Source organism: Idiotropiscis lumnitzeri, chromosome 1 (genome assembly GCF_059441095.1).
Source record: "Idiotropiscis lumnitzeri isolate Australia: NSW breed Sydney's pygmy pipehorse chromosome 1, RoL_Ilum_1.0, whole genome shotgun sequence".
Lineage (NCBI taxonomy): Eukaryota > Metazoa > Chordata > Actinopteri > Syngnathiformes > Syngnathidae > Idiotropiscis > Idiotropiscis lumnitzeri.
In genome coordinates, this window is record NC_142391.1 from 8,416,602 (window position 1) to 8,434,435 (window position 17,834).

At 39.6% G+C, this 17,834-nt stretch overlaps 2 protein-coding genes across 7 annotated transcripts in view; both read right to left on the minus strand.

The window, feature by feature from the left end:
• Positions 1–14: 14 nt before the first annotated feature.
• On the minus strand, positions 15–6,227 carry pole2 (polymerase (DNA directed), epsilon 2). 3 transcript variants are annotated; one of them, XM_088314567.1, is made up of 19 exons: positions 6,086–6,227; positions 5,415–5,515; positions 5,215–5,290; positions 5,035–5,112; positions 4,719–4,812; positions 4,563–4,637; positions 4,258–4,341; positions 4,106–4,162; positions 3,974–4,022; positions 3,237–3,309; positions 2,600–2,772; positions 2,304–2,393; positions 2,167–2,221; positions 2,013–2,069; positions 1,690–1,767; positions 1,008–1,116; positions 752–928; positions 250–317; positions 15–168 (listed from the first exon to the last, which is right to left on the minus strand). In XM_088314567.1, the coding sequence occupies exons 1-19, from the start codon at positions 6,154–6,156 to the stop codon at positions 150–152; spliced, it is 1,584 nt and encodes a 527-aa protein (XP_088170693.1). In that variant the 5' UTR covers positions 6,157–6,227; the 3' UTR covers positions 15–149. The 3 variants fall into 3 exon arrangements, with proteins under 3 accessions (XP_088170693.1, XP_088170683.1, XP_088170702.1); XM_088314557.1 differs by having other exon boundaries at positions 2,013–2,072; XM_088314576.1 differs by having other exon boundaries at positions 2,013–2,072; positions 5,968–6,115.
• A 910-nt stretch (positions 6,228–7,137) lies between these two features.
• rps6ka1 (ribosomal protein S6 kinase a, polypeptide 1) overlaps positions 7,138–17,834 on the minus strand; it is a 58,156-nt gene continuing 47,459 nt past the window's right edge. For all 4 annotated transcript variants that reach the window (XM_088314678.1, XM_088314660.1, XM_088314688.1 and 1 more), the window contains 18 exons: positions 17,429–17,509; positions 16,520–16,599; positions 16,324–16,430; positions 15,647–15,684; positions 15,401–15,543; positions 14,623–14,693; positions 14,453–14,541; positions 13,812–13,876; positions 13,405–13,507; positions 13,194–13,324; positions 11,828–11,953; positions 11,652–11,741; positions 11,165–11,323; positions 10,530–10,691; positions 10,081–10,157; positions 9,881–9,998; positions 9,674–9,811; positions 7,138–8,857 (listed from right to left, as the gene is read on the minus strand). In XM_088314678.1, the coding sequence (XP_088170804.1) occupies positions 8,735–8,857; positions 9,674–9,811; positions 9,881–9,998; positions 10,081–10,157; positions 10,530–10,691; positions 11,165–11,323; positions 11,652–11,741; positions 11,828–11,953; positions 13,194–13,324; positions 13,405–13,507; positions 13,812–13,876; positions 14,453–14,541; positions 14,623–14,693; positions 15,401–15,543; positions 15,647–15,684; positions 16,324–16,430; positions 16,520–16,599; positions 17,429–17,509 (1,901 nt within the window). In that variant the 3' untranslated portion in view covers positions 7,138–8,734. The remainder of the gene's footprint in view (positions 8,858–9,673; positions 9,812–9,880; positions 9,999–10,080; positions 10,158–10,529; positions 10,692–11,164; positions 11,324–11,651; positions 11,742–11,827; positions 11,954–13,193; positions 13,325–13,404; positions 13,508–13,811; positions 13,877–14,452; positions 14,542–14,622; positions 14,694–15,400; positions 15,544–15,646; positions 15,685–16,323; positions 16,431–16,519; positions 16,600–17,428; positions 17,510–17,834) is intronic.

The window sequence follows — 17,834 nt, forward strand, 5'->3', positions numbered from 1 at the left end:
TTAGACACATGGTGTTTCACTTTGGTGGTCGCACTGTACATGAAACCGGAACATGTTTTATTCATTACAAAAAACATTTTTAAAATATTCCACACAAAAATATTTAGTATACGTTTATGTACAATTTAAAAAGGAAAAAACTCATCACTTCAAAGTCCTTGAAGTTTGCTGAGGAGACATAAGAGAGCAGTAATGTTAAAAGCGTTGATTATCATTTTTTAACAAATGTACATGCAGAGCAATTCTTACCTGTCCTCAATGGTTCTGGTGGATGGATAGTACACCTTAAATGTAAAACCACTTCTTGGAAAAGAGCCCTGGACAAATACAATTTGTATTAATAACATCGCAAAAATGTTAGCATTTGACTTTGCGTTGTGGGTAATCTTACGTGCGCTACATATTTTCTCGAATTGTGTGCACATATGGACACGGCCTGAGAGACCTCTCCATCCGTGGGAGGGGCTAAGTTTAGCCTGGGTTGTTAGTGGAAGTTAGTTTTTGCATGTGCATGCATAGTTTTGGCGCATTTGTTCAAAACCCAATGATCTGTAAATCATTTTGATGAAATAATATTAAAATGTTTGGCTCTCATTTTGCGTTTTCCGGGCTTTTTCTATTGTATAAAGTGAAAAAATTTGTAAAAGTTGTATAAGCAGTGATTTCAAAAACTTCACTAGCTTGGCTTCACTGAAATGCATTGTGGAGTGTAAGTCAATGCTTCAACTTAAAAGGGGAGGAGCTTACATACCGGGTTGACGCAAAGGCAGTCTGAGTGCGTGACGCTGAAGGGGTCGTACTTGTCGGCAAAGACCACCATGTCGGGGACGGGGTACACGCGTAGGGTGTAGTCGTAGGCCCAAAACACAGGAGTGACGTAGAGAGGCAGCGGGACCAGGTGAGCCTGCGACAGGATGGTCCGGACGAACTGACGACAACAGGCGTCACCATTGACATTGTGAAACATCACTTTTTTTTTTTGGTGGTGTTGTGTTTTGAAAGCTTACATGATTGGGAATGTCAAGGTTGCTTTTAGGCAAGCTCACGCAGTTTCTGCACATTTTGTTGACCAGGTCCTCACGGATGATTATGATCTCTTGGCTACAGAACTGAATCCTGAAAAAGAACAGGTACATTCTTAACCCAACTAAAACCACATTAACTTTGTTTTACAACAAAGTGATCAGAACTAGCACCAATGTTTCGGCAATTTTAGCAACAGATGCATATAACAATACTCAGACTGGGTTTAATATTTTAAAATATGTAAAAATCGATTTTTAAAATTATGCCACTGGTCTATAAATCCTTGAATGGGGTAAGTGTTGAATACATTAAAGAAATGAGCATGGAATATAATGAGACGAGACAATTAGCGGAGTCCAGAGTTCAACTGAAGTCAATGTAAATACATGTTTAAAACAATTATTTTTACCAAAATCATATTCATGCGCTGTATGCTCTTTTAGAAATTCTAAGAGATTTTTTTTCCCCCAACTCTGTCTTTAAATGTATTAATTTTTTTAATATCTTAAATTATTTTGCTTTTAAATGTTGGACTTCACCTTTCAATATTGTTTTGTAACTTTGTGTAGCATATTCGGTTACCTCGTGTATAAAATGCATTTTATAAATAAAGTTGCATTGCCTCGTCGTCAATGTCTGGCAACTCGTGCACTGCACATTTACCTGCATGGGTTGGTGGTGAATGCGGAGAACGGAACCCTCTGTCTGAACTCCTCAGTGATGTGATCCGCCAGCGGAGGTCTGTGGGGAAGACGTAATTAGACACTCGTCAAGTTCTCGGCTGTGTTGTTGTTCAGATAAAATGTGAAGACGGTTGCAAGTCCATGTTCAATTGCCACTACGACAAAGTAACCAAAATCTGAAATTTGAAGGACAAACCCATTGTGTGCCATTGGTAAAAAGCAAAACAGCAACCCTGCAAGATCTTTGTAAAACAGCTTAATGATGAATGTTGATGTTTATTTATCTTTCAAAATGAACGTTACCGTGGCAGGATGGTGCCTGGGCCTGGATCTTCAGGGCCGGGAACGAACACAAAACGACTACTGCAGGTTAAAGACGAAGACAATGACAGTGAGTCCGATGATAATGACGACGACCACAAAAAACGGCCTTGAAAATGCTAATATACACTCTTACTTGTTGTGTATGCTCGGATGTGCACATATGCTGTCAGCTAACACCTTCAGTGACTCTAAAAAGAGAAAAATAACACCAAAGTGAAAAAAAAAAAGTCATTTTACACTTGATTTTAAGTGAAGAGTTGAAGAGCGTACCTTTGAGTGATTTAATATGACTTTTTCCATATGGGACAGAAGAGAAGTTCCCACAGAAGACAAAACAGGTGGGAGGCATTGCAGCGTAGCCTGGTGACATGATGTACAAATGGTCAATTTCCGAGTTGTTTCGAAACGCCAATAATCCATTCCAGCCCCTCGCCAACAAAAAATTGTAATGTGTTTTGTGGTACTCACTCGCCCACTCCTAATATTGGGGGCAAAGTAACATGTTGCATGCACATGCAACTCTAGACGATAAATGAATATGAGTGTAGCAGCTGGTAAGAACATACCTGAGAACATGAGGTTGATCTTCTCCATCACTTCCGCGCTGTCCAGCCACACGTCGGACACCAGGACAAACATGGCGTCCTCGTTCTCCTCCTCCAGCTGCTTGAGCTTGGCCGACGCCTTCACCGACGTAGTGGACGGCCCGCCGAAAAAGTTCACATTGCCGAAGTATGCTCTGGAGGCAGAAAAGAGAGCGACTGCACTGTTAGGGCACTGGGGAGAGGCTCTCACCACAACACCGATGTATGACCATCACATTGGATTTGTTTCTAACTAATGCAGGAGTGGAGAAAAAGAAAATAAAAAAAGTAAAAATAGCTCTCTACTTCTTCAAAATCTTTTGGTGGCATTTTCACCTCTGAGTACCGGAACCGAATTACTGAATATAGAGTGGACTTCAGCCAGACCGCCAATAGCGAGAATCCACGTAGAACTGCCGCGCATTAAAATTCATTTTGAAAAACAAAAATAAAAACGCAATATTTTTAGATCACGAAAATCTTCCAAAAATGCTGATAAAACTCCAGTATTTGAGCCCATGAAAACATGAAAAAAATAAAATCAGTAAATGTATTAAAAAACTGCAATAGTGAATATTACACAACTCCCCCCAAAAAAAGTTCCATGAAAAAATTGTACCGTGTAGCTGATGAAGGTTCTATGGGCGGAGAGCCAAAACCATTGACATGGAACACCGAGTCCTCGTACCAGCCTAAAAGACACAAGGTGAAAATATTTAGCTCAATCTATATTCACACAGACGAGTCTTTATGACATGAGACGAGAGGGACATATTACAGAAGATGATTTGATTTCCCAACATCATTAGGTTGATATATGGACAATATTTGAAACGATAAGTTAAAACAAAATAATAATATCATTTCAGAAGCCATTTATTACGGAGCCCCCCAGGGGACATCGGGAAAAAAATTACGATTGCGTTATAATGCAATAATTTGCAATATATTGCAATTGTTCAGGCAAAAACAACGCAATAGCTTGTTTGCGGAAAGATAGGAAATGCTGCTGCTTTGAATTGAAATAGTAGCACCACCTGGTGGACAAATGTAAAAATGAAGGAAGCCAAATAGAAACGTTGAAGGATTGACACGGATGTTATGATGAATATGGAATCAAAATGCCATTTTCAACAGGATTCTTTTTTTTTTTGTTGCTCTGTTTTTTCACAGCTTTAAAGCAAACCACGCTTTTGATGAGTGCACTTTACGTCAATAAGTTTCTATTTTTGGTACTGTCAACATAATTGCCATACACAAAAACTATTCTCCCTTTCTCAGTTTTCCAGGTCAGCCTTTTGGATCATATTTTCCTTGATTGGATTGCACCACCACGATACGAGTCATTCTTCTTACCTTCAGCCAGTACGAAACTGTATTCGGTGTAAAGGCCATTATGAAACTGGTGCAAGCGGAATTAAGGTAAATGTCAACTGTATTTTTTTTTTTTTAAATCAATTAAAACACTAGAAATAAATGAAAGGATATTGCCTTGGACATATTTAGCTCCACTGTGCCAGTTGGATCCTCCAGGTAGAATTTTCCCTTTCAAAGAAACAAACAAAAAAAAAACTGACATTTTAGACAAGAACTTACAAACAGACATGATCAACTATATCCTCGTGATTCTGCTGACTCACCTCTTTTAGTTGCGTGATCATACCGAGTACGATCACGCCCGCCACTTTGGCCGTGCTGCCGAGCAAAGCTTCAATGGTCTTCAGCTGGACAACATAAGAAAAAAGTAAAATGTAGCTGCAGGTCCCAAAATGACAACAATTAAGTTGGGTGAGGGCGGGGCCACTTACACACTTGAGTTTAGTTAACAATTTGTAAAGAACAAAAAAGTGAATACAAGGGAACTATCAATTTGGGGGAAAAAAATATTAAATGAACCATAATCTGGACCCACAAAGTTTTTGCCCGACATAGACGATGAGGATACCTGAAATTTGTTTTGATTGTGCACTACAGCAGCTCCTATGACAGGTGGGGTGAACAGCTCGTGTCGACGTGTGCGCTGCCATCAAATGCAGAAAAAAGTAGGAGCTGAGCTTGGAAAAGAGCATCGAGCAAGATTTAAAAAAGTAGGAAAGCTGACCTGCAGTAAGACTGTGTAGCGCTCACGAAAAAGTTCTGCCTTGTCTCTGGCGACGCCGCACAGGCCGGCAGTTGGAAGGTTGGTCATATTGATCCTGAGAACAACACAGCCTAGTTATATTCATGATATCATCGCGTCATCTAAAGCCATGTAAAAACAATTTGGAAAGACATACAATGAAAGCAAAGGAAGGGATTAATCGCATTTCATTTCACCGATTTGATAAACGATTAAATTGATCTTGGTGACATCGTGACGTCAAAGTACCACTGTACAACAGGGCTAGACTAGCATTTTTGACTTGGCGTTTACTTACGGGACAAACTTCTTACGCTCCGCATTGTAAATATATCTGGGTACGTCAAAGGCTCCGATGATGTTGAAAACGTTACCCCTGGTAATAAGTCAAACGGGTCAAATAGTGAGAAATGTCACTTTCAAGCTATAAAATTTTTTTTTAAAAAAGATATGTTCTACAGATCAGTAGTCTTCTTACATGGCTTCATCGCAGGATTGAGAGCAGTCCTGCACGGCATTTATCACCACCGGGAGCTCGATCATGCTAGAAGACACTGTTGGGTGACCACCATCACATGTAAAAATCTCTTAAATCAAGTATGTTCAATGTTCAACACTTTAACAACTGACGAGCATGTTTTTTTTCCAGTAATTTATACGAACACACACAATACTCACATGGTTGCTTCTCCACAGCATCCAGCACTCTTTCAAGGATGTCATCCAGCTCAGAGGGACTGACAGACTCAAGCACCTCCACCAGGTACTTGGTGGCCTCACTAAAACAAAATTAAAATAAGCCTAGAAACAGATAATTTTGTAATATAACCTAAATGATTTTGTTTATTATTATTACTACCCAAATATTTATTCCTGCACTTTTTATTTTCAGGTTCTTTAAATGCATGGGTCCCGTTTACGTCCTTCAGAGTGACATTTTACGTATTTAAAAAAAGAAAAACACACTTTTTATCTTGTTTTATCTGTAAGTGTCGCTGCCTGGTATTTTTTAGCCACAGTTGGGAAAATATCAGCCATTCTTTAACTGTCAATTAAAAGAGAGCATTGTTATTGTCGTAAATTTTAACATTCGATGCTTCATTTTTTGTAGTAACCGCCTGGCAATAAAATAACAAAATAATGTCATTTTTATCAATTTATTGACACATAGTTAAGGAAAGTGACCATTTTATAAAAAACAAAATGAAGTTTGAAAGCCATACAAACGTGCCTCTCGATAGATGATTCGTTATCGAAATTAATAAAGGTCGCATAAAAGACAATTAAAAGCGCCACAAAAGCAAGTAAAATGAAACATGTCAAACTGCAAGTGACTTAATGATACATACGGTCGGAGAATAAGTCCCCGCATTTTGAAGTCAGTACAAACTCTGGACTTGATTTTGCGAGTGACATCCATCTTTGTTGACTTCGCCGGTCAGCCCACTCGTGCTTTGGCGCCAAACGCTTTACTTCCGCATATTGTTGTCGTCACATCCGTGAAAGTCATTTTTACGTCCAAATAAAATTAATGATAGTGGACTGAAAGGAACAAAAAAAGTCGATGTCTTTATTCATATAAAGCCTCGAGTAGTTGCTTTTTTTTGCCTGTGGACTTTTTTTTGTTATTCCGGACTGCTTTGGGCAACCCCCTGTCAAAAAAAAGAAGAAAAAACACAATTTTGTCATGTAGACTAAAATTAAAATCCTAAAATTTTATTTTACTTATTTTAAAACATTGTAACATCTAGAGGGCTCACATGAGCCTGAGAGGTGCGTCTCTTCACATTATTTGAATTATGTTTTTGTTTAAATTACGCTATTCCCAGTATAAAATTGTTCATCCTGATCTGACAGATAATCACGGATAAAAAATACATTACTAATAATTTTAAATTACATTTCATCCCTGTATGTATCATTTTTTTCTACTCAACCATGTTAGGTAATGGCGGCAGCAGAATTCCCTTTCCCCAGCCACTTCATTGAGCTCATCCAGGGGGATCTTGAGACATTGCCAGGCAAACCGGGGATCAAAGTCTTGGGTGTTCCTCCCCATGGGTCATGCCATGAACACTTCACCCAATAAGCATCCGGTCGGTATCATAGTCAGATGCCTGAGCCACCTCATCTGGCTTCTGTCAATGTGGAGGAGTAGCAGCTCAACAATGGCACAAAAAGTACGAAAATAATATCATAGCAGAAATTTAATAATTTTTAGTCTCCCAGGTTTGAACAGCAGCATACTAACAGCCTGTAACAATATAAAAAATGGTACTGAAATTCATAAAGTTACTATGTTTAAGCTGATACATTTTGTTAGCGCCCGCTCAAGTTTAGAAATACATAAACCACCCCAAAAAAATGTATGGCATCAGCATAACTGGAATACAAGGGACAGTTTACTGTAGCAACTGAATCTTTAATATTTTGTAAGATATAAAAATCTTCATCTTTATCATACAATAAGACACAGCACGTTTAGTCAAAGGTACAATGCTTTTTTTTTTCTGCCACCACACAAAAAACGAAAAGAATGAAAGAACTTTATGATCCCTTTTTTGAGGTATGACAGCTGGTTGGACGATTATGCAGCCACACAGCTCTTCCCTTCTTTTACGCAAGACATTCGACACGTTCCTCACCGAGTAGGCCTTTAGGCACAAAGCTGAAAGCAGGACCTACTCAGGGAAGCTGGCAATTGGACGTCATAGGGAAAGTAAAAAAAAAAAAAAGCTAAATGGAAACAGAGCAGTGCTTCAGTGAAAGTTTGTGTGTGAGATCTCGCAGGCAGTAACATGACAGATACACTAACCCCCAAAATTTAGGGGTGTCGGTCTTACGGGTGAATTAAGTAGCTTTCATGAGTTTAGAGACTGTGAAATTAAGTTTATCTGTCAATGTTATGATGCATTTTAGATTAATCTCGAAATTTCACCTGAATGCACAATACCCCGAGCTTTTTGTGACTAGTGTAAAATATATGAAGGGATAAAACGGGCTTGATTCAATGGAGAGAACAGTCTGCTCTGCCTCCTTGTCAAAACACCAAGACCTTTGAATTTATTATTATTATTAATTTTTTTTCAACACATACTTGTCTTGCACTATTTTCAAGCGACGCTTTCCTCGGACAAAAGAAATCAACACCAAAAGCAGCCAAGCACAGGAAACAGCATTCAAAATGTAATCAGGAAAAAAAAAAAAGAAAAAGAAACACAAAGCCAATATAAATGTTTGAACATGCCGAGTCTCTTTCACAGAAAGCCACCAGTGTACGAGATGTGGAGTCAAATAAAACACAAAAAGAATCGGCACACACTGCAAGTCATGCAACTGACACTGTCAAAGAAACAAGATTGACATGAACAAAGATTGGACAAAGATTTGCCAGAATTCCCATATTCTGGTTGTACCAAAGCCAAAAGAGGCATTTATGGCAGAAATATATATTTTTATATATCAATTCTTTTTATTCACATTACTAACCCACCCCTCCCCTTCCCGGACAAAAACTGTTGAACAGCATTTTGGACAGTACTGCGGCCGCCGTGCTGCCGGCACAAACGGATTTAGCAGCATAAAGCCGCTAATGTAAAGCTCATCTTTACGCACGTGCGCGCGCACACACACAGACACATGCAGACAGACAAAAACGGGCAGACAAATTAACGTGCAGCAAACTGAACGACGTCCAGGGATGGCTGAGCGAGCTTGTGCGGCATGGTGGTCATGCAGGAACGCTAGCGTGCGCACACACACACACACACACCCACCGGCGTACACACACACACACACAGGCGTACACAGTTACAAACAATCCCCCGTCCATCTTTGGCTGCTCCACTACAATAGTGAACAGGTCGCCGTCACAAGATAGGTTCTTTCCGGGGATTTTCGGGGTCACAGTCAGTGTTCCTTGGCTGGTAGCGCCCTCCCGAGCGAGCTGGTTGGTTGGGTGGCTTTTCTTTCTCCCAAGACGGGGTTGCGCGGAGTGTCTACAGGGAGGTAGACGGAAGCTTCTTGACGCGCCGCTGGGCCAGGAAAGAGCTCTCAATGGGCTTGAGCTCAGGGGTGGGCTGAGAGTTCTTCAGGGCCGAATATGTGGCCGCCATGGCGCCCTGCGACACAAATAAGAGTTTCGATATGCAGGACCCTCAGTGGTTGACATCCTAGATTCTCATTTTTATTTTTGGTGGATCATATCATCGTTCTCTGGTTGGAACCCCCTCTGTCCAGGAGGGTCAAATTCATATTTTTTCCACTAATATAACAGATGCAAATTAGCCATTGGCTATAATCTGGCATATTTACGGGAAACTGTTTGATTAATATGCACTGTCCCTGTATACTTTCAAAAATAAAATAAATACAAATTATTACGAATGACTCGCCCCCATTTGGTCTGTTATTTTGATGCACTATTAATAGATTTAAAGTGTCAAAAATAGCTTGAAAATTATTACATTGCCGCTCTTGAATGCAACTTATTTCGGAGAAGTATTGCAAAACTATTTGTTATTTCTGCGTGATGGTCACCTATATTTTTGCACGGTTGTGGCTCGGCATGGCCATGCACTGCTGCCGCTGGCTCAGTGTTTGTGCTATGTTAATCAATCCCAACATAATAAATGTGTGTTTTTTTTAAGCATACTGAATTAGCAATTGAATGTATTTTTTGGTCAGTGTTGTTTTCTATCATAGGCGATATGATAGAAATATAAGGAATAATAAGGATTGAATAAATCACTATCAGGGGACATCAATCAAGCCAGCATTTTTATTTATGTATTTTTTGGGGGGGATTTTCCGAAAAGTTGAAATTTGACAGGACAAGTACTTCACCCAACAGCAACGATATGCTCCAAAAATCAATGGAACCCAACCGCCAATTATTTAGCTTGCGACTTGCGAGAATGAAGTGTGCCCCAAGTCACCTTGACCAGTTTGGGGTCCTGGTGTGGGAGCTGACTGTTTGGGAGTTTGTCTCTCTGGACGATCCACGGGTGCCTGAGCACTTGTTTGGCGATCAGTCGCTGATGTGGGTCCACGTGGAGCATCTTGGAGACGAGGTCCTGCAAAAAGGAGGAGCAATTTAAATAAGAGTGAAACTCTCTGGGGGCAAACTATGTGTAAAGTCACACCTTGGCAGCATCGGAAACTGTGTCCCAGTTGCCTCCGGACAAACTAAAGTGACCGTTGCCTATCCTGTTCAGGATCTCATTGGGAGTGTCCTCAGGTCCGTTGGCGAATGGAGTAAAACTAGAAGGAAGCAAGACAACAGGATCGTGTGAGGATGGGAATGACTGTTACAGTAAAGTCTTGAGGGTGATTTATTATTTACCCGGCCAGCATGGTGTACAACAAGACTCCCAAACTCCAGATATCACAGCCCTCATCATAGCCTTGACGCTTCAACACCTACCAAACAACAAATTTTAGGACAAAAAAAACAAATGTTGATAGGTGTATTTGAAGATGACAAGTACATCAACATTGCTCTCAAACACAATCGTCTCTATTCGTCACAAATTCACCTATTTTGGCGCCTTGAGATATGAGTGATCCGATTTATGAGTTTTTCGCGCAAACGTCAGAAAGGAACACAGTATGGTGTTAGTGAACTCCACTCACTTCACGATTGCCCACTAAAGCAAAACCCAGCTTTGCTCAATGCTAACAACTGATACAAAATGCCATTGACATGCTAATGTCTATAACAATACATTTATAATTCACGACAAAATATATGAGCAATATTACACAACGAGTGTACAATACTGCACAACCCACCTCAGGAGCCACAAAGTTGGCGGTGTAGCACGGGGTCATTAGTAGGCCATTGTTGGCGCGCAGCTGCTTGGCAAAGCCAAAGTCGCAGATCCGAATGGACTCCGGGTTCCCCGACTCGTCCACGTAGAGGATGTTGCTGGGCTTCAGGTCTCGGTGCACCACCTAAAAGAAAGAAAAGAAACGAGAAGAGAGAGAAAAAGCATCGGTTAAAAATCTAATGAAAAATTCCGCTTTACAAAAAGACGAGGGATCTTCAGTTTAGAACGTAATTTGGTTCAAACGGCAGCGACCAAAGGTGAATTTACCCTTAAGTTAGAATGCCCTGTAGTCTTTTACGAACCTACGCTAACACAGTAAAAAGTAATATAATTGCAACAAATATTTGTATGAAAAACATTATGAGGCTATAAACATGAAACAATAAAATGAAAAACAATTAAGTATGGCAGTAACAGAGCATGCCCTCTTGTGCCACGGGACCAAATAAAGTGCTACAAGTTTAATTTGTTGCATGACCCTCCTTGTCTCTCAAAACACTCACTTCTTTCTCCAATGAAGTAAATGGGAATGCAATTAATCGGTCCAAGCCCCACCAAAAGACACAAAAAATAAAAATGTTTTTAACGCATCCTCACCCCCTGAGAGTGCAGATATTCCACCGTCTTGGTGATGGTGTGTAAGACAGCGCTGGCCTCCCTCTCCGAGAAGGACTTCTGCTTGAGGATGCGATCTAGCAGCTCTCCTCCGCGCATCAGCTCCGTCACCAGGAATACCTGCTTGCCGGTGTCGTACACCTGGGAACGCACAGGGGAAAAGTTAGGAAGAATTATTATTTCATAACTTTAGCCAAGCTATCATAATATATCTTGATAGCTATTTTTTCTTGTCAGTTTGATCACCAAGGTTACAGAAGGGGAAATTTTTTTTTTTTTTTCCAAGTCACAGTCTTTAAAACGGGAAAAATGAATTTCTTTGTTAATTGAGTCTGTTCCTATAAGCAGAAAAGCGGAATCAGTACTTCTACTTTTACTAGATGTTTTTGGTTACACAAGTATATGCACTTCTACAAAGTACTTTTTCCACCTCTCTAAATGTGATGATTGTGCATGTGATTATCCTCACATCCTTCAGCGTTATGATATTGGGATGCTGTCCGTATCGAAGCAGGATCTCAATCTCCTCGGACGGGTCTGTGCTGGTCTTGTCAATCATCTGTTAATCACAAAAACAAGGTCAGAAATTTGCATTGCACTAGCCTTGACGCAGGTCAAGTGAGTCATTCGGTGAGCTGCGTGTACCTTGACGGCGTATTCCGTGTTAGTGGCCTTGTGGATACATCGCTTGCACACAGAGAAGGAGCCCATGCCGATGTCCTCTTTCAGTACATAGCCATCGCTGAACAACAAGTTCTTGCCGTGGAGTTGCTGAAAGCGGACAGGAAAGGATTATTTTTGACATAATTAGCAATTATCACTTTGTTTTTTTAAACTGAGTACAAGTACTTCCGATACGCATTACAGATATGAGAAAGTCTTGGAATTTTGATGAAAATGTGTTTCATTTTAACCCAACATTAATACACTTTTATTGAAAATGGAACAAACATACATTTTACACAATGTTATTCAAAAACAAAAAACGTAAAGGAACAGTGTGTGGCATCCAATGGTTGCATTTATTACACATGCTATAGTCGTTGAACGAGCACATTTGATCTTTGGGTCTCCAAAAATGAAAGATGGAGGTGAGACATGTCAGCATCCATACGGTAAGGCACGACTCATGCCATATATTTAGCGATTACTAGACCTATGATTATATTTCAAAAAATGTCCGTTGATGTGATTTTTTTTCATATATCACTGAAATTTGTGTTTTTTTTTTCCAATGAATGACCATTGAAAAAAAAAAAAAAATCAAAACATTCTACATACTGTCCCTTTAAACCAGAGGAGGGCAAACTTTCTGATTGGCGGGCCACAATGGAGCAGATGGATGGAATGTTTTGGTAACCTTACCTCATGGGAGAAAAAAAAAATACATTTAATTTTAAATGAAAATGAAGCATTACAACAAAATATCTGTGCTTGACACTCCAGAGTATTTAGAAAATAAAACATGAACAAGGTTTATTCATTTAATTATTTTTCAAATTCGGCGGGTCGGATTAAAACGTTTAACGGGCCGCATGTGGCCCCCGGCCCGTAGTTTGCCCACGCCTGATTTAAGTGAACATGGAATGCATTACAAGGTTATAATAATTCATACATTTAAAATTATTTTGTAATTATTATTTGTACTATGAATACAATCAGAAGTATCCTCATTATCTATTGTGTTTTATGTGTAATCCCTATTGTATGTGTAGCAATTGGGGACAGGTTTTGCCAGCTCGTTTGGCATTATGTACTAGCATTGAGTCAGCGCTCCACTTTTGCGATTCGAAAAACAATTCAAGGCCACAACTATGAAAAGAATGAAGTGAACTGAGCATGCCTTAATGTGCCCCACGACCAACTACTGTTACGATGCTGCTCAAATTACAGTAGATCATTGCACAACGTTTGTAAATTCAAAACGCTGTCATTCAGGGCTGCTGCTAACCCGAGGAGCCTCTGCGTCTCAAGTCTTTTTGACTCCGCTCACTTTCAAGTGCCTGCTTACCTGGACCACCGGGTGCGGCGGAGGCTGCACAGGCTCCACTGAACCTTCCTCCTCCAACAGACTTGATGCGATAAAGCTGAAGCCTCGGAACAGCTGGTGAGCGCCGGCACTCGGCGGCACGCCGGGAGAGTCTAGAGAAATCATGACGATGAAAAAAGAATTAAAAAAAAAAAAAGACTCAGGTTTCCAAGGTGTTCCGCACTCCTTTTACCTTTAGGGGTGCGGGAAGTGAACTCTGAGTCAAAGTAGAACGTGTCATCGGGACGCGCCACCGCCGGTTTGAAAGGGGGTTTTACTTCTCTGCGGAACAGTTTCTGGTAGGAGTGAAATGAGTTTTTCAATGAAAAAAAAAACAGTTGATTTGCAAAGTTTCACTGTGCTGTAAATTGATTTACTCTCCTGTGGATTAAAGATCATTTAGTTCTGTTCAATATTAACAGCGACGACTCCAACCAAGTACATAATTGAATAAAATGAAAATGTAAAAAAAATAAAAAAATAAATAAATGTAAATAAAATGAACAAATTACATAATATATAAATAAACGAATACTATAACCATCAGAAACAAAATATTTGGCGAGACAAAAAAACAAAACAAAAACAAAAAAAACTCACATTCCAGTCAATGTTGGAAAACCATCCATGACGTTTTATCTCCTCTGCTCCATCGGGACCCGAGCCTACGTAGAAACCATAAAAATTGTCAAAATGTTATAGAGGAATCAATTTATGTTAATATACAGCACTGCTGATGTCAAATAAAAAATACATTTTAATCATGAAATTATTAATTAAGGTAATGTGAATGTCTGCCTTAGAAGTATGGCATTGTAATACTACTTAGGTTTCACGCACATGATGGTGATTCATTCTTTTCACTCGTAAGGTGTTCCATCTGTTAGCACTTCTGCCTCTTGATTGTGAGGCAGAGGAAAATGCAAGCTTTTGTAATTAAAATTTTATTACATTTTTTATACTGCCTTAGTTTTGTTAATGTAAATGAGCATTCTCTTATTATTTAATGCATCAAACTTAAAGACTTGATACATTACACATGTTGAAAATGATTGCTGAAAACAAGCAATGACTGATTCATGACTTTGAAGCCTGATTTTACATACTTTTTTTCCTCCAATTTCCAATACACTTGAACTTTACAGGAATAAATTTCTCAAGCCTATTTAATGATTTGACTGCGCCACGCATGCAGAGCCAGCCTACTTGATCAATTGAGTGTGGTGAAGTAGCTAACCGACCCAGTCTGTTGGTGGGGTTCCTCTTGAAAAGAGCTCTGAGCAAAGACTGAGCCTCTGCGCTGAGGAACTGAGGCATTCCCAGACGTGCCCTGCAAGAGATAAGTCAACGTTTATCATCAGCATCGTTGTCATCGTCATTAATACAAGTGAGGGTGAGCAGCTGTACTCACTTGAGAATCATGTTCATTGTTTCTTTGCGGTCTTTCCCATGAAAAGGCAGCGACCCAGTCAACATTTCAAACTGGAGGAGAAAACATTTGGCTTGCATATTTATGCTCGTATACATCACAATGGAATACATAAGTCAAATTTACTTTGGGATGCTAGGCATTCAGGTTAAATTTTAGAATTAACCAAAAATGTAAGGTAAGCTTCACAAGTAAAATAATTTTGAAATTGGAACAATCACAGTGTTTTAGGTTCACTCTGAAATTTTACTTTTTGGAAATAGTCTATTATAGAAACGATAATTTTTAATGTTTGGTTTGGTGAGTGCCTGTCCACCTATCGCATGGGAAATTAATCCACCAAGTAAACCTTTCGCCTTCTGCGTGTTTCTTAAAATAGCCCACAACATAAATGCGCCCCACCGCCACATCAACAACTTAGCTAAACATTATTAGAACATTGTTGAGCAAATTTAACGCTGCAAAAAAAAAAAAAATGCTAACAATGCAGCTCTGCTTACCATTTGGCTTTCACATTATAAGGCTTAGGAGAAAGGCTCAAAGTGGGGGCGTTAATTTGCTTGACTGGAAGGGAACAGGAAAAGACATGGTCGCAACTTTTCAGAACTAACAAAAGATATGTTGTGTTGTCCCATTTCCAATTTGATGGGTGGCAAGGCACTCAGGAAACTGTGCATAAAAACATTAATAAGTCAATTTTCCAGAACTGATTCCCTTTAAAGGTTCAACTGGAGGACTATAGTGCGTCCACCTTCCTCACCATCAGTACTCCAAATGACCACCAGTCGGCGCTGTGGGTGTGTCCCACCCGATTGACCACCTCAGGTGCCATGTACTCTACAGTGCCACAGAAGGAGTAGGCCTTCTCATGGTGGTCAATGCCCTCTTTGCACAGACCAAAATCTAGAAGGACAGTTTTGTTGTTAGGTTGAATTAGCCCCAGTATGGATAAACAACCCGATTAAGCATTTGAGGCTTCAGGAGTCATTTCTCACTCTTATCTCACCTGTGAGTTTGATATGACCTTCCTCATCCAAGAGAATGCTGCAAAATAACAGCAGGACAGCAACATGACAAATAATACCATGAAAACACTTCAAAACAGCGATAATGAAAAATTGCAGGCATGTAGTGGTGTGTGGAGTTGCCTTTGAGTAAAAATATGCAAAATCTGTTTATGTGGAAATTATAAAAATAGAAATAGAAGTGAAGATGGGTGATCATGGAAGGATTGCTTGATTCGACTTTACAGCACAATTTAAGCCTTTTGCTGATTTCTACCCGCATATTTGTGGTCCAGCATTCACAAATTCATCTATTTGCAGATTTGAATTGTTACTGGAAAGTTCTGTTTCGCAAGAAAACTCACATGGTTGCTGTTTTGCTCCGGACATGTCTAATAAAAATATTTCCTCGCCTCTTGTAGCATCTTGGTGTCAAGCAAGTATTTTGAAGTGAGGGGATGAGCTTCATTTAGTCTTACAAACCTTTTGTGAAAAAACTTAAAATAGCGGCAGCCCTCGTATTTATATTATATTTATATCATATTTTTATATTTGTATTCCAGTACTGTTGCAAACAGAGGAGCCCAGCATTTCATTTGGGATTGTTGAAATTCTCCAGGAACAGGAAATAAATCAATAAAATATGCCTTTGGGTTATTCAAAATTCAACATATTTTACTTTTCCGGCTTCAGGTCTCTGTACATGATGCCCAAGCTGTGGAGGTGGTCGAGGCCCAGAGCCAGCTCTGCAAGGTAAAACTTGACATCCTCCTCGGTGAACATCACCTGAGACACAAACAGAAGGAAATACGCTTCGGGAAGTATGACGCATGAAAACAAAACAAAAAGCATCAACACACTAAGGGAATTCCCACCTCTTTAGACAGTCGGGTGAAGAGGTCGCCTCCCCGGAGGAAGTCCAGGATCAAGTAGAGTTTCCCTTCAGTCTGGAAAGCTGCAAATTGGATACACAGTGATTCCGTGTTCATCATGGAGGATACATTTCAGACCAATCCCGCTTATTCAAGGATTTTTGTGGGAAAAAAAAAGTAGTCTGAATACACTGTGAACAACTGGGTTTCCATGAATGTTTTTTTTTGTAGATTTTTTTTTGTTGCCAATATGGCACATGCAATATGTGTATCACAAAGATGTGCAATAAATTAATACTTAAAGGAAAACTTTTACCTGACTAACCAATTAGATGCAACCTTAACAGGACAGGAGTATTTAGGAGCATTATGAACACTATTTTTGCTGATAGAAAAATGTTTTTCTTTTATTACACTATAAAAATGCCATTTATTTAGGTATATCGTAATAATATTGCCTGTTTTTACAATATCGTGCAGCCCTGGCAGCATCACAAAAAAGTTTATCTTTCAGATCAAAAATAATATCTCTATCAAAACAAAGGTGCATCAGAAAGCAAGTAGAATTCCCCAACCAGACATTCAAAGAAAAATAGGACGATATTGTATGAAAACAGCCAACAAAATGAAAGAGAACACAAAAATAATACTGGCATTATAAAGTGTAATTTCCGCACATACTGTAGTATTCGTGAGTTGGATGTGTGCAATCAAGTGGTTTGGCCTTGACTTTGCTCAAGCGGCGAATCTTAATCTCTTAACTCAAATGTTGCCTTGTAACACGTCTTGTGACGTGAAAAAAAAAAAAAAAAGGTTCCGCTGTACACTGTAAAACCTTATAAATTGATCGCTATCAAAAGGATGCCGCAAGGGAACATTTTAATGTGAGTGGGTGAGCAATTGCTGACTGACCGTAGTGCAGCTTGACAATGAACGGGTGGTTGACATCAGCCAAGATGTTTCTCTCCATCTTGGTCCTCACGCGATCTCGCACTGGTGATGGTGAAAAAAAACACATTAATGCAGCACCTCAATCATCAGAAAGTATTTGATTTTTTTCCCATTAATTTTATTTATTTGTTTTTTTTAAGTTGGCTGCTCTAAAGTAGCGTATACTAGTCACCACACTACAGATTAACGCTAGCAGGGGCCAGGCAAGAGCCGTCTTATGCTGACATTTTCATTCCGGCATGTCCAGTAACTACAAGGTTATAAATGAGATACGACAGAGAATCATAGATAACTAAAACAAAACAACAAGCATTTGAGTATTCCGGGTTTACTAGCCTGTACATCCTTAGTGTGAGAATAAGAGCGC